Consider the following 26804-nt stretch of genomic DNA (forward strand, 5'->3'; position numbering starts at 1 on the left):
TTTCTCTCTCAGGAGTAGTGCCACAAAAAGCAGTTCTTTTTTACTGAGACGTTGCTGCGTCTCCTGCTGTGATTGCGCCACCAAAACAGGGTATTTTAAGGCAAAACATGATCTTTAACCATAACCAAGTGGTTTTTGTGCCTTAACACACGCTAATCACAGAGTTTCTGAAACACAGTTTCAGTGTATCCCCGACATAAGGACGTACACATATAATGAATCAGTGGTTTGCAGAAACGTACAGTGCCAACATTTCTTCTGCTGCTTGGGCTGTAATCTGAGTCCAATGGAAAAGCATTTGATTCTCTTAAAAATAAATAACTAATCTCCTAATTCATATCAGACTTGACTGGATAATCCCAAATGAAACTACAGTACTTTACATAACGTGGATGAATTAATCCACTACAGTACAACAACACCAAATAGCGACTTGTGTTTCACAGTCAGACTTGTTGTGGTTGGTTCGAGCTCGTCTGCTTTGGGGGTGGGGGTGGGGGGGGGGTTAAAGTTTCAACAGTGACATGGCAGCCAGTGTCGGTGAGTGCAATAAGCTCGGGCAGGACAATAAGGAATAAGGTAAAGTGGAGTTGGCAATAAGCAGGTGGTCATGTGCAAGGACGTATGGAGTGACCTCATGCAAGGTGATTCTCATCACCGTGACATCTCTCTATAGCGGAAATGTCTGGATGCTTTCACACACGATCATCAACATACTGTGTCTTTATATCTATAATATTCTCCTGTGATGAGTAAATCTGTTGTCTGGCGTCTCTGAATGACAGAAAAATATCAGATTGCATTTCTGATCTCACTGAAACAAGGTCCAGGTCAGACTGATGTGTCTCTGAGCCTGAGGCAGAAGATAAAAATGATCTATTTCTCACAGCGTGTAAATGTGACATCACCGACCCTGCTGGCCGCACGTTTGACAAAACATCTGTCTGTGTTGTCATTTACATTGTTCTTGATAAACGTGATCGTATCTCTGCTTTAAAGCTTGCTATTGTCACATCCTGACCCGGGCGCTGGATATCAACAGATCCAATCAGATCCAATCATGTCAAATAACATCGCTGACAGCTCTGATTTTATCTGCTGCGTTGTGGTAAAATGGTCCTGTAGGATGCATGTTGCCTTCAGGCGAGACACAGATCAGTTACTGCCTCTGTCTCAGAGTGTTTTGAACCCAGAAACAGGGAATGTGGTTAATGATGAACTGGTAGAGACGCCAGACAACGTTACTGCTCCACAGTATCGCTACTCTGCGTTACATTAGTCCGCCTGTCCTCAACCTATTAACCCCGTCAATCTTTCTATCCATCCATCCTTCCCCCCTCCCAGCTCCCTCTTATCGGTCGAGGCCTATGAGGAGTTTGGTCTTCTCCTCCTCTTTCTTGCTCTCGTTCTTCAGGTCGGCGAACACCTGGGTAAAGAAGTGTGGGTCGGTGTTGATCTGGAGCATCTTGCCGCTCATGCAGTTGATGATCTCCAGGCAGCGGTCCCAGAAGGCTTCCTTCTCTGCCTCGACCAGGAAGGGCTTCAGCGGGTAGGAGATCTCGTTGCCCATGTAGGAGTAGGACAGGTAGAGGCAGGTGAGCAGCGAGGCCTGCAGCTCGCGCTCCGACGCCACCTCAGACGAGACCACGTCGCGGCACAGCATGTAGAGGAAGACCACGTTGGCCGGAGTGATGAAGCCCTGATCCTGCCAGCCCTGTAGGAGGAGGGAGCGGTCGACGCTGCGCAGCCACAGCACCGGGTCTGTCGGGGAGAGACGCTTCAGTCTGTAGCACCGACGACACAGGAACTCACCCAGGCTGCGCATCAGTTCACTGGTGGAGGCCTGGTGGAGAGAAGGAGGGAGAATAAAGGGAGGTGAGACAGAAGATTAGTGAAATGAAGAAGTGATGAATCAGAATGTTTTCAAAATCCTCATTTAGCTACAAATTTTAAATAACAAAAATAAATGTTGGCATTGTAAGTTTCTTGCAAATCAAAGATACATTATATTTGTGCGTTGTTATGTAGCGGACACCTTGAAACTGCATTTCAACAACGTTGTGGTGAAGCTGTCATTAGGTTTAGGCATAAAAACCACTTGGTTTTGGTCAGGAAAAGGTGATGTTTTAGCTGAAAATACACAGTTTTGGGGCACAGTCCCACCTGGAAATGCAGTAATATCTCAGTAAAATAAAAGTATAATACCGCTTTTCGTAGTACTATCATCGGTGGAAAAACAGCAGTGATGCCTCAGTAAAAACAACCCCTTCTTGTGGCACTATCCTGGCAGGAAATGCAGTTATGTTTTGGAACAAACAAATGCTATTTGTCACACTATCTTGGCAGGAAACCCGGTGATGTCTGGGTAAAAACAGTCACTTTGGGTGGCACTCTTCTGGCAGAAAACACAGCTACGGCTCTGTAAAAAAAAACTCCCCTTGTTGTCGTACTCTTTCGGCACAAACTACTGCTCTTCATTGCAGTATTCTGGCAGAAAAAACAGCGATTTCTTGGTACGAACTCACGCACTATCCAAACAGAAAACGCAGCAATTTTTTGTTGCACATGCCCAGTGGACAACAGCAACTGGTCATGAAAAAAACCTGGTAAAAAAAAATGGTGCGTAAAAAGCAGCTGGAAACACAGCGACTCACTAAAACACAACCAGTTTTGTTGTTTGCTGGTCTACAACAGTGATCTGCAGCTTGGTGTCACGTCATCTACCATCCCCTCCACCTCCCGATGCCTCCTACACTACAACACTTTAGAACATTGATGTGATAGATATTAAACGCACAAATGTAATGTATCTGTGGTTTGCAGAAACCTACTACACCAGCATTTTTTCTGGTGCCTGGGCTGCGGGATTACCTGGACGATGACACGTTTTGGCGTGCCGGTAGCAGCGGACGGCTGGATCCCAGAGCCTGTGAGGGAATTCTTTTTGGCAGCGACAGTAGCTACGTTAGCCAAGGTCTTGGAGACGGGCAGGTGGGAGGAGGTAGTGGTGGTGGTGGCCGAGGGGTCCTGGCTGGAGGAGTAAGACGAAAGGTTTGCACAGGACTGAGACTTCTTCAGCTTCAGGCTGTTGGAGGCTGAGTTGGCTGTGGCGTGGCCATCCGGGGAGCTTCCTTTCCCGCCGTCCCCGCCGTCTGCCTGCAACTTCTTGGAGCCCTTCCTCTTCGCCGATACAGCTACGATGCGTTTCCATGGCAGCACGCTGATGATAGAGGGCCGTTTGAGGGACTTCCCGGCTGCTGCGGCAGCGTCCTTGGCGTTCTTGCTGTTCTGGACGGCTGTGTAGTGGCCTACCGTCGCCGGACCGTCCTCAAACAGCACGGCCTTGCGGTAGCTGGGAGACAGAGACAGCACCGTGCCCATGATGTCTGCTCGAGGGTCAGCAGTGAGACAGAGGACAGGTGGAGAGGGAAGCAGTAGGGGGAAAGCTCTTTGATTGGTCGAGACAAAGAGTTCCAAGAGGACCAAAGTGTCTCACTTCTGGAGGAGGTCGAATCTGTGGAGAAGAGGAAGACGTGTCAATACTCTCCATAAGTTACATCACATGTTATAAACAACACAAAATGAAACCATCAGCAACAAACACCTCATAATCAATGACCAAAGGCCAAAGGTGAACTCTTAGTGTCTTAGTGACTCAGTGGGAACAATAGTTTTTGTTACTGGTTCAAAACTAACCTGGTCTCACTCCCAACGCCTCAAATGACGACACTTGGTCAATGACCTGTCAGCGTTAGACACCAACGTACAGAGGCACACTAGTGGCGGTATGAGACGACATGGTGGCAGCGTTTGTTGACGATCTGGGGAACTATCAAATTATAAATAGCCAGAAAGTCCACATTAGGCGGGCAGGAAGGAAGATGAACGAGTCAAACAAGTCCAGACTTTTCACCCTGGAGCCTGCTGTTTGTGTCCCATTCGTAACCAAAACTCAATCCAGTTGTTTTAATAATGACGTAGTGTGGCAGCATGAGAAGAGGGCTGTGCTACTGACGCATGTCATGTGACGTTACATTTCATTAGTAATAAACAAATCCATGATGTTTTTTCTAAACCTAACCACATACTTTTGTTGCCTAAATCTAAGGAAGTAAACCTGAAAACAAAGTGTTCTACCTGAGTTGTAAGTTTATTTTGAAAAAGAAAGTATGCATTTAACGAAAAGCAACAATGTTTGATGATAAAAACAAACGCTTTTTGTGGCTAAGAATCTGCTGGAAACACACTGACCAGTCGCTATGAAACACCCACATTTGGAGCTTAAAAAGCTGCTGGAAAAGACAGACGAGTGGCAAAACAACACCCACATTTGGAAACAAATAAGCCGATAATAAAACAGAGATCACTTGCTACAAATCATCCATGTTTAGAGTCTTAAAAGCTGCTGGAAAAACACTGATGGGTTGCTATGAAACACCCACATTTAGACAAGCTGATGGAATTACAGTGATCACTTGCGACAAAACACCACCGTTTGGAGCTTAAAAAAGACGCCGAAAAGTCACCGACAAGTCGCTACAAATCACCCAGGTTTAGAGTGTATAAAGCCACAGGAAAAACACTGATGGGTTGCTACCCACATTTGAAGCTTAACAAACTGCTAAAAAAGACAATGACAGGTTGCTACAAAACACCCACATTTGGAGCCTAACAAGCTGATGGAAAACACTGACAGGTCGCTACAAATCACCCATCATGGGACTGAAAAAGCTGCTGTAAAACACAGATGGATTGCTATGAAACACCCACATTTGAAGTTTCAAAAGCCGCTGGAAAAACACAGACAGGTTGCTGCAAATCACCCCGTTTGGAGCTTAAAAAGCTGCTGGAAAAACACTGACTGGTTGCTACCAAACAACCTAAAAAAACGCTGGAAAACACTGAGAGGGTGCTACAAATCAGCCATAATGGGACTGAAAAAGCTGCTGTAAAACACAGATGGATTGCTATGAAACACCCACATTTGAAGTTTCAAAAGCCGCTGGAAAAACACCGACACGTCGCTGCAAATCACCCCGTTTGGAGCTTAAAAAGCTGCTGGAAAAACACTGACTGGTCGCTACCAAACAACCTATAAAACAACTGGAAAACACTGATAGGTTGCTACAAATCAGCCACGTTTGGAGCCTAACAACCCGATGGGATAAAAGCGATCACTCACTACAAAACACAGATGTTTGGAGCTAAAAAAAGACACTGAAAAGTCACTGGCGGGTTGCTACAAAACACCCACATTTGGAGCCTAAAAAGCCGATGGAACAACAGCGATCACTCACTACAAAAAAGGCACTGATGGGTAGCTACGAAACACTCACATTTGGAGCCTAACAAGCTGATGGAAAACACTGACAGGTCGCTACAAATCACCCATAATAGGACTGAAAAAGCTGCTGTAAAACACAGATGGATTGCTATGAAACACCCACATTTGAAGTTTCAAAAGCTGCTGGAAAAACACTGACTGGTCGCTACAAATCAGCCACGTTTGGAGCCTAACAACCCGATGGGATAACAGCGGTCACTCACCACAAAACACGGATGTTTGGAGCTAAAAAAAAAGACGCTGAAAAGACACTGGCAGGTTGCTACAAAACACTCTCTTGGAGCCAATGGAAAAACAGCTGAGACTAAATCACAACCAGTTTTGTTTTTGTTTTTGTTGGTCTGCAGCTTGGCAGGCATCTCTTCTTGGTCTCACACCATCCTCCACCTCCTGACGACAAAGGCAACTCATATCTCATATACTTCTTTAGACAAATGTTACGTATTCATGGTTTGCAGAAACGTACAACACCAACATTTTGTTCTGGCGACTGGGTTGTAAATGTGTTTTAAAAAAGCCAGTAAGTGAGGCCTTGAGTTCAGTTTATAAACCAGTGTCTCTGATTGTTTTTCAGGGAGTCAGAAGGAAAGAAAATATCTTAAGGGACCTGTTTGCATTTTACATTTCAACAATTTAATTATCTACACATTATTGTTTTGTTTTATTTCTCAACCTGTCAGAAAGCTTTATTATAATTTCACAGCTCCGTAATGTGTTTGCATTCCTTCACAGCAGAAACACACAGACAGCAGCAGTGTAACAAACACACAAGCTGTTTGTTTCCCTGTCAGACAGAATGAACCTGCCTCGGTCTGTTGCAGCAGCACATTTAATTTCCACTCGGTTTTTAATCTGCAGCCCCTCGATGTGTGTGATTAAAGACTGCTGCTGACATAAAGCATATGCATCGTGGCTGCACGTCAGCCCAGCGCGGGCCTGCAGCTCCTCATCAGTATTATATAAGATGAGGCCACAGAGGCATGAGGAAGAAATGTGCGCAAGCATCCATCTTAGCTTCAAAATGGAAGCCTTGAAAACAGCTCCTGCAACACACGGCGGCTCCGGAGACAGCTGACGGGCCTGCAGCCCGGACACACACACACATGATGTCTCTGATGTTCACAGGATGAAGGAGACACACAAATCAGATCAATAATAACACACACACACACACACACACACACACACAGCTGTGCGTAAATGATTTGGGGTATTTTCTGGAGGCTTCTCATTTGACTGTTTGCAGAGCTGCAATAAAGTGAAGCATGCAGCAGTCAGTCCTTCATGTCTCCTACCTGCTGATTATTTGTGTCTTCCTGTGGGACCCATGGATCACACCTTGACCCCCCCGCTGCTCAGCAACTGCGGTCAAAATGTGGACAGCAGCTCGGTCTCCTGTCTCCGGGCTCCAGGGCGTCAAACGGCTCCGTCCCTGATTAACGACGAGCCCCGGTGCTTGAGGCCGACACGTTGCTCCTCCTGAGTCTTTATTATCAGATCTTCATTTATAAAAAGTCCGTGTGTGCTCGGCGGGGACACAGATGCGCTTCAGTCCGTCTCTCGCAGCGGACAGGAAGATGTCTTCCATTGAGAAGCGCAAATCTCTCCGCTCACGGCTGTTACCGGCCCGATACGGTGCTCGCAGCTCCGATGATTCTCCTCCACACATCAATAAATCAGCACATATCGATGATTAATCGACTCAAAGGCGGAAGAGAGAGAAAGAGGGAAAAATGGCCACTATGAGATCCAAAAATAGCCAGCAGCTCTGCGCCCGGGCTGTGCGCAGAGGAGAGGGGGAGACCCGCTGCTTTGATGCGGGCATCTGCAGTTATTCGGGTTGGATGTGGGAGAGGAACGGAGCCTTCTGATTGGCTGCTGCCGGGATGCTGCTGCCGCCGCTGCGGCGCATCGCTGTCGCCGCCGCTGCCGCTGACGCCATTGGCCGCCGCCGCGCCGCAGCCTATCGGAGAGGGCGCTGTCCGAGGTGCTGAAGCGGCGGAGCGGACGCTGCTGCGGAAGAGGAGGAGGATGAAGGTTTTATGAATCAGTGAGTGTGGGTGCTGAATCCGCCCGCAGGCTGACGAGAGGTGAACTCATCTGCTGCAGGAGAACAGGCCTCATGTGCTCATCAACAGGAAACTGATCTCAGCTCAGTGTAAAGCTTCACTGCACTGTATCCGAGGATTTCCGGGTTGGTTTCATTACAACACGCAGAGGGTTGCTTATAACACCTGTCTGTGTAACACAATGAATTCAGTCCAGCTCTGCCTGTGTACTGCAGGCTGATCCTGTCTATGGATCTGTCTCTGATATTTATCTCTTTTCATCTGGGACACACTGATGGACAGATGGATGCAGATACTGATCCCTCCATCTGTTAGTCCATCATCCAGATGAGTTGTTGGACCCATACATGGACACAGATTGTCCTCCTGTCAGTATGAATATTGACGAGTCAGTGAAACTGTGTCAGTAAGACACCTGACAAATTAAAATACAAAGTACATGAGACATAAGTTCAAACTGAACTCAAGTCTGAAGTGCAAAAATAAAGACGGCGCATCACAGCCTCACTGTGACTCCCAGCCGAGCTGACACCTGCTGGGAGTTGGTGTCATAGCTCAAGTTCATAGTTTTGGCAAGAAGACATGAAGACAGACTCAGTGATCAAACAAATCACTCAAACACAAGTCAGTGCTCAATTTTAAAAACACAGACTGAGTCTTCAGAACATCTCAAGGATAAAAGCACTCATGTCTCAGCAGGAGCTGGAAATACTTCTCTCTGCAGTTATCTTCAGTCGACTCGACGACTGTCACAGTGTCTTTACAGGTCTCCCTACAAAATCCATCAGACAGCTGATTCAGAAAACTGCCGCTCGAGTCCTCACCAACACCAAGAGAGTTCTGAGGTCTTTACACTGACTTCCTGTGTGTCAGAGAATCAACTGCTGGTTTATAAAGCACTGAACAGTTTCTGACCTGCAGCTACAGTACGAACCATCCAGACCTCTCTCGTCTTCAGGGACACGTCTGCTCTGTGTCCACAGAGTCAGGACGAAACAGCATTTAGTTTTTATGCTCCACATATCTGGAACTAACTCACAGAGAACTGCAGCTCTGCACCAACTTAGTTTGGCTTCTTTTCTTTAACACGTGTTTGACATGTCTTTAGGGTTACAGTAATATCACCACCTGTTGGTTTGGCATGTTGATTTTTAGTTTTCATTTGGACAGAGATTTTTTTTTTTTGAGAACAAAGGAGGAAAAACCCTGGAAACGTCCCTGTACAGACGGTGAGTCATCCGGAGGACCAGCTGCTCTCTGATGGCATTAACACCATGTGCTTTCTGTCTCCGTTAAACCAGTGCGGAGGCTGTGAGCTACAAAGTGGACTCATCAGTGTGTCTGTCTCTAAAATACAGCTGTGCCCAGCAGGAGGAAGAGGAGGACACTGACTCAGAGGAGAGGAAGAGAGTGTCTTTTTAACAGGACGAACGCTGAGAAGAATAAAATAAACGCTGAGCTGTGGACGATGACGTGAACACACTGAGTCACCTGACTGCTGTCTGACTGTGGAAATACACACTGTATACACACACAGAAAACTATCAGAGAATAAAAGCTGTGTAAACGGAGTGATGATTAATAATCAAGAGGATCTGCTGAAACAAATTCCTGCTCTGTCTGTAATTAGGTGACAGTAACGTCTTGATCCAGGACAGTTTGTCTCAATTCAAAAAACTAGAATCACCACCCTGTGGTTGTATGGCTCCGCCCACCAGTCCACCCTGTGGTTGTATGACTCCGCCCACCAGTCCACCCTGTGGTTGTATGGCTCCGCCCACCAGTCCACCCTGTGGTTGTATGACTCCGCCCACCAGTCCACCCTGTGGTTGTATGACTCCGCCCACCAGTCCAGTGTCTCTGACAGTCTCCATCCATGTCAGTGAAAACATGGATGCTTCACACACAGAAGATCTATACAATCAGCACAGTTTCAAGATTAGAGTCACCAATTCAGTATCTGACCAAATGTCTCCCCTTCTGTTCCTGAGATATGATGATGTCACAGTCAAGCTGACCTTTGACCTTTTGACCTTCATTATTTCATCCTGTTAGACATTTGTGTCAAGTTTGGTCAGAATTAGTGAATGAATTCTTGAGTTATGTGAGGTCACACTGACCTTTGACCTTCAACCCACAAATTCTAATCAATTTATTCTTCAGTCCAAGTGGACGTTTGTGCCAAATTTAAAGAAATTCCCTTAAGGTGTTGAGATACAGCGTTTACAAGGATGGGACAGACAGATGGACAACCTGAACACACACACAGTGCCTCTGGTCACGGCTGTCGGAGTTTCTCAAATTACTGAGAAACATCAAGTCAACGTTTGAAAAAGTTTCTTCTTTTGTTTTATATAAAGTTTCTGATTATTAGAGTTGGAGTTGTTATTCTATTTATTTATTTTAAGGTACTCTGTCATTATATCAAGTCATTATTTTCAGAAAGTTCCAGGTTATTTTGAGACATTAAATCATTTCGAGATGAGTCGTTCTTTGAGTTTCTCTTTTTGAGATACTCTGTCATCATTTTGAGAAAGTTTCTCTTTCTGTTGCGACACTGAGTCATTTTGAGTTTCTCGTTATCTTGAAATACCAAGTCAGTATTTTGAGATGCTGTTGTTATTTGGAGATAATTAATATTTTGAGTTCTTCATTATTTTAAAATATTGAGTGATTATTTGTACTGAATCGTTCTCTTTTAAAATACTTCGGAATCATGAGATTTTATGTCCCTATTTCAAGTTGAGTTTTTATTTTGAGAAACCAGATTATTTTGACACATTAAATCATTATTTTGGGAAAGTTCTTGATTATTTTGAGGCATATTTTGAGAAGTTTCTCATTTGTAGATACTGTGTCATTAAGTCGTCATATGAAGTCTTTATTTTTAGAGATACTAGACGTTTGTTTTTTTTAAAGATAGTGAGTCATTATTTTAATCAGACACAAGCCTCCACACAGCTGACCCATTAAACCACCAGGTGCTTTAAGTTCAGTTTGTGAGACTGAGTTTGAAAATACAACTGAAATTAGAACAATAAGTTGATAATAACCTCTAATCAACAAACTCCAGCGTATATTATGAATCAGTTCTTCAGTCTCATCATATAAGCTGCAGTAACTCTCCACCTGCTCCACCCTTCATCCTCCAGGTGTGTTCATCTCAAATCATAATAAACTGGATGTTACTTAAAAGTAAATTAATTATATAAACGCAGATGTTATTTTTTCTCAATATAACTGAATGTTCAGGTCAGTTTGCTTTCACTCCTCAGGATCCATTAAGTGATCATTTATTGATTATTTTTTACCTCCAACCAATAATCTGACTTTATCTGCATGTGTCTGACTCTTTGATCGAACTGTGGAGACGTGTTTGTCTGCTGACGTCTCAGACTCAAGATGACATTCAGTTGTTATTGAGATGTTTTTCCAGTGAGTTGAGTTTCTCCACAGTCTTTGCAGCTCCCTGCAGATTTTATTTTTGTCCAAAAATGGCTCTTTTAACCCTTTGAACTCTGAGAGCACATTGGCTGGATTTCTTTTAAAAGCACAGGACGACTGCAGTGAGCAACTAAAGAAGAAATGACCCCAGAACATTTGCAAGAAATTATTAAAATGAGAAAATTGGCCAAAGGGAAAATTAAAATAAATAAATGAATAAATGTAAGAAGGTATAAATAATAAAACATGAATATGACAATATGGGAACCCTCGTTGGAAAACAGAGAAACCTCTTTTTTTTTCTTTAATTGGTCATTTTATTACGTTTAATTTATTATTATTAGTGTTGCTGGTATTTTGTTATTTCTAAAATGTCTGACATGTAAGGGAAGTCTTTATTTTGATGTTGGACAATAATACCTGTGCTTATGATATTCTTCTGGACGAGAACTCAGTTGCTCCCCTGCTCTTATAAGGGATTTAAAAATTAAAATTAAAGATATTGCTGGGAAAAAGACAGAATTAATTGAAAAAGAGTGGTTAAAAATTACAATAATTCTGTACCATAATTCTAAATCTCATAATAATAACAAATATCGTTTTTCCCTAGCTTTTTAATTTTTCCTCATTTTTTAAAAATAATTTTCTAAATTTATTTATTTTTTGCTATTTGTGTGACAACTCTTACCAAGTTTCTCACTGCCATTTAAAAAAAAACAAAAAAAAACCACACACCAACAAAAAAAAAAACAGGTATTTTTTTGGGGAGTTTTTGCCTTTCATTGAGAGGAAAGCTGTGTGTGTGTGTGTGTGTGTGTGTGTGTGTGTGTGTGTGTGGGGGGGGGGGCTGGCTGCTCTATCCACTAAGCCACTGACGCCCCGCCATGTTTTTTAAAAAAGAAATCGCAGCAGTCAGCTCAGAGTTCAAAGGTTTAAATACTTGTGAAAGGTGTCTGAAAGCAGCAAAAGAAGTGTGTCGTCGCTCCAGGTTTTAAAGGGTTAATAGTAAAGGTTGCCGACCCCTGTGTGAAGGTAACGAACAGCTGATTAAACACTGAAGAATAATAACAATAATAATATGCCACACACACACACTGATCAAACCTCGTACGAGAGAAAAACAGAAGTTTGACCCAAAGAGGAACCTGAAACACATTTTCATCTCCAGATCCTAAAACCACACCACGTGCAGGTTTAATTTTTTTTTATTAGCATTTGTCTTTCTCTATGTCATATATGGTAAACCCTCGAGTCCTTGCAAAATTAAGTTCCCAAAAATGTACAGCTTGATTTTCTTCAGCGCCCTTTTCTGGTCTCAGAGTTCCCTCTGCAGTCAGCATCAAAAGCACTTTGTGTGACCGACCCAGCTCTCAGCAGCGAGCTTTATTCTGTTCTTACGCGTTATAAAAAAAGGGGACAGTGTGAATACATCAGGCCTGGGATGAACTGAGGCGCTTGGCAATGTTATATACAAACAGGAAGTGGGAGTGCAGGGGGGGAGGAAGGGGGCGCAGGACACCCCGGCATGTTGATGAATGTCCTCCTCTCCTTGTGGCGTGGTCCCAAAGTGGACAAAGAGCAGGTTCCCTGTATGGTCCACGAATCCCAGAATGCCTTGTGAGTGAGTGAGAGCACTCAGGGTGAAACGGGTGAGGGGTCAAAGGTCATGGTGAGGATGTGAGGAGAAGGCGGCCGCCGTTTTCATTCGTCAGGCGACCCGTGAGGCGATTCTTCCAAACCGCAGGAAATCAGAGAAACTCAAACATTCAGTTTTGGGGCCGGCCGGTGAACTGAACACAACAGGTCGAATCCGGTGAGAGACACACCAACCAACCCACGGTTACCCCCGGTTACACTCTGAGGACAGACCGAGCATGTTGTTTATATAATACATGTATGTATAAGTACTGTATACGTTTTCTTTACTGTTATTTTACAAGATTCCCTGATGGCCAGCGCAGAGAGAAACAGGAAGAGGAGGGCAGAGAGGCTCGTCCAATTTACATACAGTAGAAACCAGTGGAGGAGAAGAGAAGAAGGGCACAGTGCCTGAATTTGTCCACAGGGAGGAGCCATTGAGGCGGATCAACCCCGGTCAGATAGGAAGGAGGAGACAGGAGACAGGGAGAGCAGAGGAGTGAGGGTGGAGCAGGAGGAGCGGCGTGTGCGCTCCGTCACGTTGTTGTTCTGTTGGGTCGTCTCCAGTTGGTCGGCTGGTTTATTTGCTTGCTGGGTTGTTGAGTGTTTGTACTCTCCTCGTCCTCCTCGCCTCGTCCCTCCCCAGTTGAAGTGAGCGCACAGCGGAGGTCTGACTGGCCCACGTCACTCCTGACAGGAGGAGCCATGGTCCCGCTCTGTCTGAGGAAGAGGACATACAGGGTGAAGAAGACGAACACTGAAGACTCTGATTCTCTGCCTCAACCAGAGACACACATTTTAGATTTAGTCTTCAGACGAAAACGCTTTTTAGTTTAAACACATTTTAGTCATTTCTACCCTTCCTAGTTTTACTCGCCAAAATTTCAAAACATTTTAGTTGACAAAAATTCAAAATGCTCTATTTGAGGAGAATTCCAAAGGTTTTAGTTGACAAAAGTTCATAACGTTTTAGTCAAAGGAAATTCAAAACCTTTTAGTCATAAATTCCAAATGTTTTAGTCGACAAAACTTCAAAATGTTTTAGTTGACAAAAGTTCATGACGTTTTAGTCAAAGGAAATTCAAAACTTTTCAGTTGACAAAACAATTAAAAATTCTTTAGTTGACAAACATTTATGATATTTTAGTCATTGAAAATTCAAAATGATTTCTGTATGTTTTTTTTATTATCTTTAAACTGACCCAGTGAGGTTAATTCATGGATCATAAATCAGACTCAAGGTGACAGGTTGTATAAGATAATGTGTGTGTCATGTCTCCAGCAGTGTGTGACAGGTTTAAGGGCTGATTTACGAGCACACACTCACTGATCATCATCTGAAAAGCTCAACATGTCTCTATTTATGCTCTCAACAAATAACTAATGTGAGCCAACTAGGATTTATCCCCAGGTTCATTGTAAACTCTGACTTATCCATGTGACTGTTAAGAAGCAGAAACATAACTTGTTTCTTCATGTGCAACATGTTAGTCTGGAGGTTTAAACTGGTGTCCTCTCACAGAGTTGGTGATTCAAACTAAACTTTCATCTCTGTCAGAGAAAACTGATCTGAGTTCAGCCTGTTGACTTAGTTACTGTTTTTAAAAGGACGCTCAGCCACGTTACATTCAAGTGTCTGAACCTGTTCACTGACTGAATTATCTCACACACCCTCAGCTGTGTCGGGGCTGACCTTATGTGAGCTTCTTGGCTTTGTTGTAGAGCGAGTCGACCACTTTGCTCATGTTCTGAATGGTCTCCAGGGCCGCCTCGTACGTCTTGTCCACCACCGGCTCATCGAACACAATCAGCACACCCTCACCTTGGTCCAAGATACCTGTCGAGTCGTTCAGGTCAGTTAATGTCACCCAGTTAAAATAAACAAAAGCACTATGACCTGATGTAGTGAGAGTAAATCTGCAGGACGCATAACAATGACAACAGATCAAGCTAATATTTATCATGTATCTTCATGTACGAGCAGAGCTGCGGACACGTACCGTGAAACTTCTCATCCAGGATCATCTGTGATAATTTCCTCTCCACGTCCCCCTGCAGAGCGAACACAGTCTCACTGATTCATCAGAAAAATCTAAACGGCCGTGAGTCCACTGAGCTTTTTTTTTTTCAGCAGAAAAGTGGTAGCAGGGCGCCGAGGAGCACTTTATAAAAAAACAAAAGCACTTTTTTAAATGACGTGCTGTGAGTGGGTTTTGTTTTTATGACATCAATATCTCGACACTAACATTAGCCAGGTAGCTAACGGGGTGCTGCGTTAACAGAGGGTTGATGCAGTTAACTTCAAGCTTACAAAGCTATAGGTGATAAAACAACAGCCAGACAGCAGCCTAGTTAAAGAAGCAGCAGTGACATCACCGGCACCTTTCTGAAGAAATTTAACTTAAACGCTCTGAGCGGCCGAACAAGAAAAGGCCGAGCACTCTGGAAAAAAACGCTGGAATTGGCTCTTTTGTACAGGCAGCTGCATACTTTGCTCCTCACTGAGAACAACTGCAACTAAAATTACTGCCTTGCCTTTGTATTCAAAGTCACAGTGACATTGACCTTTGACGCTTGACCACCAAAATATAATCAATTCACCCCCAGGTCCAAGTTAAAGTTTGTGCCAAATTTCAAGAGGGTGTTCTTGAGTTATCACGTTCATGAGAATAAGACAAACAAGGTCACAGTGACCTTGACCTTTGACCACCAGAATGTAATCAGTTCATCGTTGAGTCCAAGTGGATGTGTGTGCCAAATTTGAAGTCACTCCCTCACCTTGTTCTTGAGATATTGCGTTAAAAAAAAAAAGAGTCAAACAACATCGCAGCGACCTTGACCTTTGACCTATGACCACCAAATTCCAATCAGTTTATTGTTAAGTCCAAGTGGACATTTGTGCCAAATTTTAAAATTCCCTTAGGTGTTCTTGAGGTATCATGTTCACAAGGATGGGATGGACATGCGAACGGACAACCCGAAAACATAATTCCTCCGGCCGTGGCTATCGCCAGCGCAGAGGCATAAAAAGATGTTGCCTCTGATAAAAAAAAACAAAACAACTCTATGTGGACACAGGCCCTTCTGTTTTACTCTAAACAGGAAACTGGTGTTTAATTGAAGTTTAAAAGAGGAGAAAATCTTACCTTTGATAGTTTGATGAGGGAGGAAATGTGTGCTATCTGTGAGAGAAAAGAAAGACAAGCATGATGATTAAAGACATTTTAATTCGTAAACTACGAGTATATTAGTGAGTGTACTAAGAATTCTTTATGTGCTTACTAGAGTTACAGTTACACCTGTTTTTCTTAATCTGTCTGGTTGAATTCTGGGGCACAGAACAAAGTCTCCGTGTCCTGGATGAGGTTCTGTATCTGAACTGACGCAGCCCGAGTACAGACAGGTGTTGAGAAGCTTACCTGGACCCTGGAGAAAGGTTCGATGACCCTGATGAGGTTCTGCTCCAGCAGGTTGTCGTACAGTTTGGTCAGATGGGTGCTGATGATGGGGTCATCCCTCAGCTCTGCTTTGTACTCTGTTAATGCCTGGCATCAGAAGAAGGAAGAGGACGTTTCAGTCACATGTGAGAGGCTAAAACATGATCCACAAACAAACATGCAGAATGTGTAATCAGCTGTTTCATTCATTATGTAGTTAAAGAACATCAAATGGTCCTCAGACAGCATCAAACTCTGGACACAAACCTTTTCAAAGTCTGCCAGCGACCGGTTCTTGCTGGCTTGTGCGACACATTTCAGTGAGTCTGTCTGTAGAACGAGAATAGAAACTGAAGGTTACGGGTACATTCAACATACACATGGGAATAAATACAGAAAACCCATTAACGGTCAGATCTAATAAAATTAACTCGGACTTTCAATGACTCTAACCATTCATATCTACATATGGAGCAGGCCCTCTTCCACAGAGTCCATCATGTTTCTACAGTAGCCCAGAACGGACAAATCAAACACTGGCGTAGTTTCTTACACGCTTGGCACATGGGACAAGTTTCAGTTGGTTGCAATCTGCAATATCACCACTAGAAGCCACTACATCTCGCACACTGGGCCTTTGAAACTCGCACTGACTCCACAGTGGGCAAATATTTGACAGTGAGTGTGATAATCAGGGGGAGAGCTTTTTAAACGTAATCTCTGACCCCCCAAAATTAATGTTTGTTCAGGTAGTAAGATATTTAGCAATATTTAGTTAAGATATTTAGCCAGACATGCTAACATTTGCAGCTAACTTTAACCCTTTGAAACCTAACAGCAAATCGACTTGATTTCTTTAAAAACATGGGAAGAAGGCGATGAGCAACCAAAGAAGTAATTACACCAAAAAAAAAAAAAACGGCGGGAAATTAGTAAAAAGAGAAAATTAAAAACAAGAAAATTAGTTAAAAAAAAGAAATAAAGTTAAGACCTGGGAAGACTGCTTAAAAATCATAATAATTCTGCAACATAATTTTAAAAGATAATAATTATTATAAATATAGTCTTTCTCTAGCTTTTCTTTTTTCCTAGGTGTTTTTTTTTTTGTAAATCATTTTCTAAATTTATTTCTTTTTTTGCAATTTGTGAAACATTTCTTCCAAGTTTCTCACTGCCTCCCCCCCCCCATGTTTTTGAAAGAAATAGCACCAGTTAGCTCAGGGTTTAAAGGTTGAAATACTTGCAGAAGGCGTCTCAAAGCAGCACAAGATAAGTAATGTCATTCCAAGGTTCAAAGGGTTAAAGTAGACACACTCCCCCAATCCCAAATGGATCCCTTACAGACTCGTTGACTCAAGCCCTAAGCCCTTACAGACCTAGGACCAATTCCATTTCATCCCCTTAGCACTTGTATTGGCCCTTCCCCTTGGTTTTGCGTGTTCACGTGAGGGGAAGTGGTGTCCCCTGACGGAGAACTGAGACACCACTTCCCCCCTTGGGCCAAGACAAGGGCTAAGGGGAAGAAATGGAATTGGTCCTAGGTCTGTAAGGGCTTAGGGCTTGAGTCAACGGGTCTGTAAGGGATCCATTTGGGATTGGGGGAGTGTGTGTTCCACAGAAAAAGATTCAGGCTTTGCAGACAAGTCAACGACCAGGCTGTTTAAAGAATCGGGAATTCGAGGCCAAGCCCAATGTCAGGCCATCAAAGCCCTCTCTAGTCGCGTTTCCATCACAGTTTTGCACAAAATAAATGCGATATTTCCAAAGTTTCGACAAAGTACAATTGCGAATTACAGGTGTTTCCATTAAAAGGTGTTTTGCGTATGAGCTGTAATTCTCGTAAAATCTCGTCCCACGAGTTTCCACTTTGTTTGCGGAAGTAAGATGGACATTCCAAATCTCTTGCGAGCTGGAACAATCATCTCGGTTGCCACTGCTGTTGTTGCAGTAGTCTACAACCGAAGACGAAGAGAGCGAGTGGTATTCCAAAGGCAAAGTCCTTATGTGTGGCAGCGACCACGGATAACGGATTTGTGGGAGAGGATCATGAACGAGGAATTCACAGAGGACTTGAATGTCCGGCGACGTATATTTGCAGAAAAAGTGTTTCCATTACACTTTTGCGATATACTTCTACATCGACACGTCTGAAAAACCACCTCATGAGAGCGTAAAAACTTTTTCTCGGCATTTGAGAGTTTTTTTTTCGTAATGTAGGTGTTTCCATCACCAGTTTTTTATTGCGATATTTAGGTTTTGCGCATTTCTAGGGTTAATAGAAACACACTTTCTGGCACGGCCTAATAAGCGAGCCTGTGGCTATGAAAAGAGGAGAGCCACCACCTGGGCCCTGAAATACCACCAACAACAGCAGGGTTTGAGGGAGTAAAAGCAGAGGGGGGCGCACCTGGGATGGCAGGTGATGCTAAGGCGCCCTCTGGAGGTGTTGTGGGCCTATCACTGAAACACCAGAGGATGAAGATAATATCTGATGACCCCAATAAAGCTTTTAAACCTCCCTAAACCACACAGACCTGCCACTCCTACTTGGTGGCTGAACTATGACTGGATGATTGTTGTTCGAGTTTTAATGACAAAATCTTAGAAATAAAGAGTGATACCTGTCTGCCAGCGTACCGCAGAGCGAGCTTGCCACTGATGAGGGCCTGGACATCCTCAGGCCTGAAACAGAAACAGCAGCCATCAGACACAGCATGACAAAAAAAATGTCCTTTGTCCCCTCACTGCATTTGGAAACTTCTATGAACAAGCTGACGACTTTCAGCAGAGCCGAACCTCTTACATTAAATGTTGTAAACGTACTGAGAAATATTTCACTTACAGATTAAGCATGATTTTGCAGAGCAGCATGTATTTGAGAGCTGTGATGGCGCGGGGACTGTCGATGGAGTCGTAACCCTCAAAGGCCTCGTAAAAGTAGGAGTACGCCGTCTTCCAGTCTTTCTCCTCCGCTGCGTGAATGATCCCTGAAAAACAACCAAACAATCACATCAATGTGCGGTTAACTGTGACACAAAATAGAAGCTCCAGTTTTCTTCACCCGCCACGTTTTCATAAACCTATAAACTGGTATTAACGTGTTCAGTAGACAGTTTAAATATCTGGAGCTCCTGCAGCTGAGCGGCAGACGCCACACATCAGTGACTTGTTCGAGTGTTTGTACCTGACTGCATGTCTAAAGCTGCTTGTAGTTTGGGTGGGCAGTAGATGGCGTTGGCGGTCGTCCTGGCGGAAGTGAGGGCGGCGCGGGCCTTGGGCAGGTTGCTGAGCGCGTGGTATGTCTTGCTCTCCAGCAGCTGAACCTCCACCAGCAGAGCTTTGTCGTCCATCTTCTTCAGCTCCTGCAGCAACTGGGAGCCTGGAGGAGGAGGAAGGAGGAGGAAGGAGGGTTAGAGTCAATGCAACGTCCCAATAGGTGAGAAAACACATTTAGAATAACACCTCTCCTCCATCATAATTTTAGCCGTGTAACAAGGATGAGACCCAACCTGGGATGGTTCAGGAGGAGCTAACAGTCTCCCTCTCCTCTTTTTAATTTAGGTTTCAATCACAAGTTTTATTTTGTCCTCTAAATGTTCAGTGATTCAACACTCACCGAGTTGTAGTGCCTCCTGGTAGCACTTTGTGTCGAAATACAGCGAGATGAGTCGAGCCTGAGGAGAGACGAGAAACAACTTCAGGGCTCTGGTTTGTTTTTGGGTCTGCTCATAAATAACAAGCGTTAATCAACACCCAGATTTACCTAGAAGACTCTGAGCACTGGAGACACGACATTATAAAGTTTGTAACATGCTGACTTCTGTTAATCTGAAAACACATTAACACATGCAGGTGAAGGGGCTTGTTTTTCAAGGAATTTCAAGTGTTTTTAAACTACTGGTCTCGTCCAAAGTCCATTAAAAAACAGAGTTACGGCTGGGGCGATTCATCGGCGATTATAAAAATAAGTTGTTTTGCAAAACGTTCATCGGCGCATCACAATAACGTAGGCTGCACCAGGTGAAAGCGTGGATTCCTCCAGAGAGCCAGCTGCAGCTGAAAACCTCACCCACAAAGTGAAAATGACCTCTGACAGGAGAACAACTGCAGCACAGACACTCAAAGTGAAAGCATCCCAGAGCGCTTTGTCAAGACGGCAGCAGAAAGCACCATCCTGTTTACTTTTTATCTGCATCCAAGCATGTACCACGGCAAATGACACCTAACGCATCATCTAACCTTGTTATTCTGCTGTTTTATATTTTCTCTTTCCTTTAACCTCTCTGACTCCACCAGGACGCCGACGTCCTCACTCCCCCCCTCCTCTGTTAAATGGTATCTCCCAGGCGCACTACATCATCAAACCATGTGATGTTTGGTATTGCCGGATTCAGGAAGCTCTCGACTTTTCAAAAATAACATCATTTTTCTTTTATTTATTATGTATTTCACACCAGAGCAGCCTAAACACACAAAGTCCAAAATCATGATGAGTGGTGACAAGTCATGTCATGCCGTTTTTCAACGGGAAAAGTTAAAAGATTACTCGTGATCTTATGTGGAGCTGTTAGTGGGGACTTAGCTGGTTTATAAAAGGTAAGAGTCTCACTCCTACCACTATTTTTGGCTGAGATATACCGTCTAGAAAGTGGGATCATAACTTTCAGGTTTCATATGGCTTTATTTGGTGATATTTTATGGTGTTTCTGTGTCATAAACAACATCAGCTATCATAATCACACCTGATTTCAATAAGGTACAATGTTTGAAGCTGGCTGAGTGTTGTTTGATCACTGATAGTACTGTTTTGAAGCAGAGTGACCCACTTGTCATTTGGAGCTCCGCCTGGATCTTTTCATGGTAAAAACACTGTAGAATGGTCATACTTTGAGCAGTCTTCTTCAAATTTGAAACAAGTGTTCATTGATAGTGTGCCTACAGCCCCACAGTGTCATTTACCTGCTCAGATGAAGCCACAGACAGTTATTCATCCTGAAACACATTTTTTACTTTATTTTAGGCAAAATCTTCAACTTTTTACTGACTTCAGAGGCCCATTACTCTGTCTCTGTATCACCTAGAGTGTTTCTGACACTTTCACAAGAAACTTCAGAGAGTTTTCTTTCTGGCAAGGCCTCATGCATGCATGTAGTCAGAGCGGTTCAGAAGCTACAGACATTTTAATTTGGGTATGTCATTTTAGGCGTTTTTGCTACAAAATGGGGGTGGAGTGCAAGAAGGTAACAAACCATGCACGAGCGAGAAAACGGCTGAAACTAACATTATGAACCGTTGTTACAGTCTGTAAATCATTTATTTCAGTTCCTTCCCTCGCCCACACTGATGAAAAATACATTTGTCAGTGATTATCTTAACTGTATATCACTCCAGTGATCAAATAAATCCATGTCATAACCATTTTAAGTCAAGTAATTAAGAAAAAATCCTGATGCTCCAGTTCAGTGACAGGACTGCTGTGATATACAATGACAAAAATTAAGTATTTGTCACAGCGATGCTTTTGAATTTGAGGTCCAGCACCTTCTGATCAGGTGTCTGCCACACAGGGCCTGTTGTTAATTAAATATTGTATAATTAGTAAGAGAAATACCATCTCCAGTTTGTCAGCCTGTGTTAGTGCAGTTGTCTCCACAAAGTTAAACCAGACAGCTCCCAAACAAACATCCTAATCTCGAGGTGACACAGGGGCAACAGTGACTCACATCACAGTTTGTTTGGAAAAGTTCAGAGACAGTTTCAGGAACTCATCGCAGTAATCTGGTGCCACTCACTCAAACAAACAAACCTATGAAGACGAGGCTGAACAAACGGCTGTGTGTGAACGAGTCTCACCTCCAGAGCCTGTCTGAGGAAGGTCCTCTTCTCAGCCTTGGCCCACTCTATGCACTCCAGACAGAGCTCCACCTCCTGACCTGTGGCGGCCTCCATGTCCAGGAACAGGTCCAGCAGGGAGCGGACCAACCTGGCCGCCTTTGCCTTGGAGATGGAGTTGAGGAAGGGCCGCACATATTTCAGCAGACCGCCCAGCTCTGAGGAGAAGACACAAGTGCACAAGTGTGTGTGAGCAGAAGACAGCTTTGAATGAGCTCAGGGTCGACCTGCTGCAATCAGGTTATTAAAAATTATGTTGTAATTCAATAAAAAAGAATTGATGATAAAACAGCATTTTAATACAAAAACGATCTCCGGACACACAAGCGTTTTAGCTCGTCAATACTGACACACCTGAAAATCACGTACACTGGCCATGTGCACGACGCTATAAACAGGAAGCTGAGTGTCAACTCTGCAGTTTGTTGCTTAAAGGGGATTTATGGTTGTGCGTAGACCCTACGCACGGAGCCTATGTCGTTGTGAGCATTTATACTTGTGCGGTGTTGTGTCTGTGTCAGTCTGCAGTTACACCTCCAAAACACTAGTCAGCAGCAGAGGTTTCTGTGAAGTGCTGCAAAGTTTAGTTGATTCAAAAAACACGTGAGCGTGGTGCCCAGAGAGGCAGTCAGAGCTACAGGCTACAATGAGGCTAAAAACAGAGTTCAAATAAGGTTTTTCCAAACAACTTTTTATGTCGGGGCTTCAGGACACTTGGATCACTACAGACGAGCAGTATGGAGATATTTTGTGGTTTCAATTATGTTTCTGGACGTTTGAATCTGGGGCGCCGTCAGCCTCCATTAGGTGGAGTTGTGTTGCTACCTCCTCTCCCCTTGGATCTCTGCAAGTGATGTGAGGACTTTATGTCCTTGTCACGATGAGTGCCAAACTGATCTCTGACCCAGACAGAAAGCAGAGGACAGAAGCAGCGCGACTGTACATGACACCAAAATGCACCAACAGAGTCTGGGCAAAGGTTTTTAATCACCTGACTACTCTGGTATAAAGATTTACCCAGCAGTGTGGCAGACATCCTTCTGAAATTTACTCGCCAAACAGAAAATCTACTTGCATTTGGTGCTTGGTGGGTGCTCATTTTGGAAAACAACTATTTTTGTTTTTGCTGAATTTTCATCAGAAGCCATGTGATGTTAAAAATGTCATTTAAGGAGAAACTGAACATTTCAAACAGACACTAGGTCAACACTCACAGTTAGATTGTGCACAATAGTGGTTACTGACATCAGAACTCATAATGAAGCCTGGTAACGAGGGACATGACTTCTTTGTCCACTCATTATTTCTGTGCAACATTAAGCTTCATGGACATGTGCATGCTCAAATAGCAGCTGGTTCATTCAGCGAGGAGCAAAGATGAAGTCATTAGTTCATATGTACATTTCACAGACACTCTTGTCTTTAAGATGAACTCTGCAGGACTTACAACGTACAGACTCGTACAGCAGAGTGAACTATACTTTTGTGTTACACATTTAATTGATGAACTTTAAATGAAAAATATCTTTAAGAAAATGAGAAAGAAAAAGATTGAAAAGAGTAAAAGACAGTATTGTAACCTCAAATAAACCTGACCTCACCAAACTAAAACCCCAGAACTGGAGATCCACTTTCCCAGATCCTTCACAGGAACATGTACATGGATTAGGAAATAAAGAGAAACAAAAAAAAAAGGAAGTTTATGAGCGTGTACCCTCACAGTGCTCAGGTGAGGTCGGGACTTTACAGACTGACAAGAAACTACTTTATGCTGAAGGGTAAAGTCTGAAAAGAAAATCTTATCTCAAGGTCCATTTACTGACTGAGATGTGTTTGAATACTGAAGGACTTTTAAGATTGATTGAACTGATTCGAAGTTCTGGACATATGTTTAAAAATAATCTTTGTTTTATCCCTAGTGACAAGGTGAAAGACCACAAGCAGCAGCAGGCAACCAAGGGACAGAGAGCCAAATAAACACTGATACAGTGAGGAGTGCTGCCAGATAAGAATCAGTCTTGGGTCGACTTTTACTTTCGCTTGTGAGCGTGTTTACAGACAGTAACTGGAATGTGTAGGCTCATACACACCGTCAAAAACTCCCCGACCTGGCTGTTCATTTATTTAAAAGGGTCTGGGCTATTTACTGGTTCTTTATCATTGTTTATCTTTTAAATCCAAAGTGGTAGCGACTGTATGTGAACACATGAATGGGTCAGAGCTGCAGCACAACTGTAATAAACTGGAGCTGCTGTGAAACAACATGAGTCTCATGCATTTAACATCAACATCAGTCCCTCTGAGCTCATTTTAGTCAAAGTAACTAAAAATTAGTGTAATAAGTAACTCAAAGACCCTTTTACAGCCGACGTCATCAAAAGTTATCAAGCTGCAAACATTGAACTAGACATTTTACCAGCACCAAAATGTCCAGTTGTTGTGTGTACCGTTGTCTGAATCGATATTCCACTGGTGGACTCAAGTTGTACAGGATTACAAGAGGATCACGACCATTTCATACACGGCAGTCATGTGTCCTTGTCTTTGACTAGGAAGGATCTCTAACTTCAACACCTAAGACTCTGAATCCATGTCGTGGTATTTGATGTTCTGCACATGTCCGCAGATAACTTAGTCGTGAGCATCAAGTGACTTCAATTTTATTTATAAAGCCCAATATCACAAATCACAATTAGCCTCTGAAGTCTTTACAGCACACAACATCGCTCTGTCCTTTGGACCCTCACAGCAAGGAAAGTCTTCAGTCTGCCTCCCGGACCGTAACAGGAAGATGATTCCACAGGAGAGGAGCCTGATAGCTGAAGGCTCTGGCTCCTGATCTACTTTTGGAGACTTTAGGGACCACGAGTAACCCTGCGTTCTCAGAGCGCAGTGTTCTGGTGGGATAATATGGCACTATGAGCTCTCTAAGATATGACAGACCTTGACCATTTAGAGCTTTATAAGTTAACAGTAGGATTTTAAATTCAATTCTGGATTTTACAGGGAGCCAGTGCAGAGAAGCTAAAACAGGAGAAATATGATCTTGTTTCTTAGTTCCTGTTAGTACACGTGCTGCTGCAAGTTTGTACAGACTTACTAGAGCTACCTGATAATAGAGAGTTACAGTAATCCAGCCTAGAGGTAACAATAGCATGGACCAATTTTTCTGCATCTTTTTGGGTCAGGATAGGCCTAATTTTTGCAATATTACGCAGATGAAAGAACGCAGACTCGACTGGACTTGTATGCTTTTAGTTTCTCCCTGGTGTACATGTGAGGTTTCTCAGTCAAATAGCTGCCACTGAATATTGGGCCACTTACTGATGTCTTCTAAGAACAAACGGATCTGGAAGATAGTTGCCACTTGCTGAAGTTAATTTGTTGAAGTAGCATTTGCAATCTTTGGTGGTTAGTGCCCTCATACAGCTTGACCTGTTGTGGTCCGCCATACTTCTGTTGCCACAATGCCTGCACCTTGTAAGTTACTGCTTTCAAATGAAGGTAAATAATAATGTATGTAATGTTGGGGAGGAACTTGCCCAGCTCTGGAGCTCATGTGGTCTGTGTGTGACTGCAGCACAGCAGTGGCATAATAAAGCTTTGTGCACAGATCTGACACAGAGTATGAACATGGTGTTGTTACCTGCAGCCTGTCCTGTCTTGGCCAGCAGCCCACCCAGCTCCAGGATGCTCTGCTCTTTAACACGCACCGCCTCCTCATCACTCTCCTGGATGTCCCGCTTCACTACAACACACACACACACACACACACACACATATAATGATGATGTAATCTGATCCGGATTGACATGAACCAGCCTGATATACAAACAGTGACAAGCTGACTGTGTCCATGTGTCTCCAGAGAGCGGCATTAAGTCAGTTGACACGGTGGACAGGTTGAGCTGAGTGGCAGGGAGCCAGGAGGCTCGCGGAGCTGTCACATTAAACAATAAACGCTGATGACAGCGACATACCTGCTCTTTAATAACCAGCATACAGCTTCACACGGAGCATCAGCATTAACCACAGGCTGTGACAGAGTCGGTGGTGTTCATAAAGTCAGCTCAGTTTCACATTAACGTCCATGTCGGCCTGACATCTGACAAGACGAGGAGTAGCTGCTAACAACGCTGGCTGCATGCTAACGTTAACTAGCCAGCTGTCACACAACTTGCTGTCAGATCAATGAGCCGGGGGAGCTAACGCTAGCCTGGCTGGTAAGCTAGCCGGTGTGTTGCTAGCCGGCTAGCCCGCTGCTGCTGACTCACTGTGCAAGCAACGAGAAAAAAGACACGGCCAGCGCTGGGCTAGCTAACCTAGCTTAGCTTAGCTGCTAACAGGCTAACAGCGGAGCAGGCTAACTCCGCTGCTCCACGTCTGATGGGGGGATGTAAACCTCCGGTGTCTGACGGTACCGTTGTTTTCTGTCCGCTGTCACACTGTGAGGAGGATATTTACCGATAGAATGTAGGATATCGATAGAGGCATTCCGGTCTGTTCCAAGAAGAGACTGTGCTCTCTGAAACTCAGCCACTGCCGCGGCTGCCATCTTTCCTCTGCCTGCCTCCAATCCGCTCTGACTCGTTGTTTTCCGGTCAGCTCGTTCACATGGTCCGAACAATGCCGCCCTCCCCCGGTGATGACGAGTACTGCAGGCTCCAAACAGGACTATGGGCACGGGCGGGTTATGAGACAACAGGGCCTCTGTGCACAGACATGATGAAGCCCCCCCCACCACCACCACCACCACCACTACCACCACCAGAGGAGCAAAACACTGATCTTATAATGTCTTAGCTGCTTTTTGTTTTGTATCTCTTGTTTAGCTCATGTTTCACATCTGTCTGTGGTTGTTTTACCAAAGTTTAAAATAGTTCTATGTCCCCTTTCAGTCATTTCGAGTCTCTTTGTAGTTGCTTTCTGTCCCTTTGAAGTCATTTTGAATCTCTTCGCAGCTCTTTGTCAATGTTTTGT

The 26804-nt window shown here is 43.8% G+C and overlaps 2 protein-coding genes across 3 annotated transcripts; both read right to left on the reverse strand.

The window, feature by feature from the left end:
• Positions 1-483: 483 nt before the first annotated feature.
• LOC117268016 (cyclin-dependent kinase 5 activator 1-like) lies at positions 484-7102 on the reverse strand. The gene is made up of 3 exons (XM_033644133.2): positions 6640-7102; positions 2872-3514; positions 484-1843 (listed from the first exon to the last, which is right to left on the reverse strand). The coding sequence occupies exons 2-3, from the start codon at positions 3379-3381 to the stop codon at positions 1352-1354; spliced, it is 1002 nt and encodes a 333-aa protein (XP_033500024.2). The 5' UTR covers positions 3382-3514; positions 6640-7102; the 3' UTR covers positions 484-1351.
• A 4944-nt stretch (positions 7103-12046) lies between these two features.
• LOC117269059 (26S proteasome non-ATPase regulatory subunit 11A) lies at positions 12047-26409 on the reverse strand. Of its 2 annotated transcripts, none has more exons than XM_033645887.2 (13): positions 26289-26409; positions 25471-25572; positions 21786-21982; positions 19549-19606; positions 19117-19311; positions 18775-18919; positions 18554-18614; positions 16200-16262; positions 15915-16040; positions 15642-15677; positions 14496-14547; positions 14189-14332; positions 12047-13211 (listed from the first exon to the last, which is right to left on the reverse strand). In XM_033645887.2, the coding sequence occupies exons 1-12, from the start codon at positions 26377-26379 to the stop codon at positions 14190-14192; spliced, it is 1269 nt and encodes a 422-aa protein (XP_033501778.1). In that variant the 5' UTR covers positions 26380-26409; the 3' UTR covers positions 12047-13211; position 14189. The 2 variants fall into 2 exon arrangements, with proteins under 2 accessions (XP_033501778.1, XP_033501777.1); XM_033645886.2 differs by having other exon boundaries at positions 12047-13215.
• Between the last annotated feature and the right edge of the window lie 395 nt (positions 26410-26804).

This window comes from Epinephelus lanceolatus, chromosome 18 (assembly GCF_041903045.1).
Source record: "Epinephelus lanceolatus isolate andai-2023 chromosome 18, ASM4190304v1, whole genome shotgun sequence".
Taxonomy (NCBI): Eukaryota; Metazoa; Chordata; class Actinopteri; order Perciformes; family Serranidae; genus Epinephelus; species Epinephelus lanceolatus.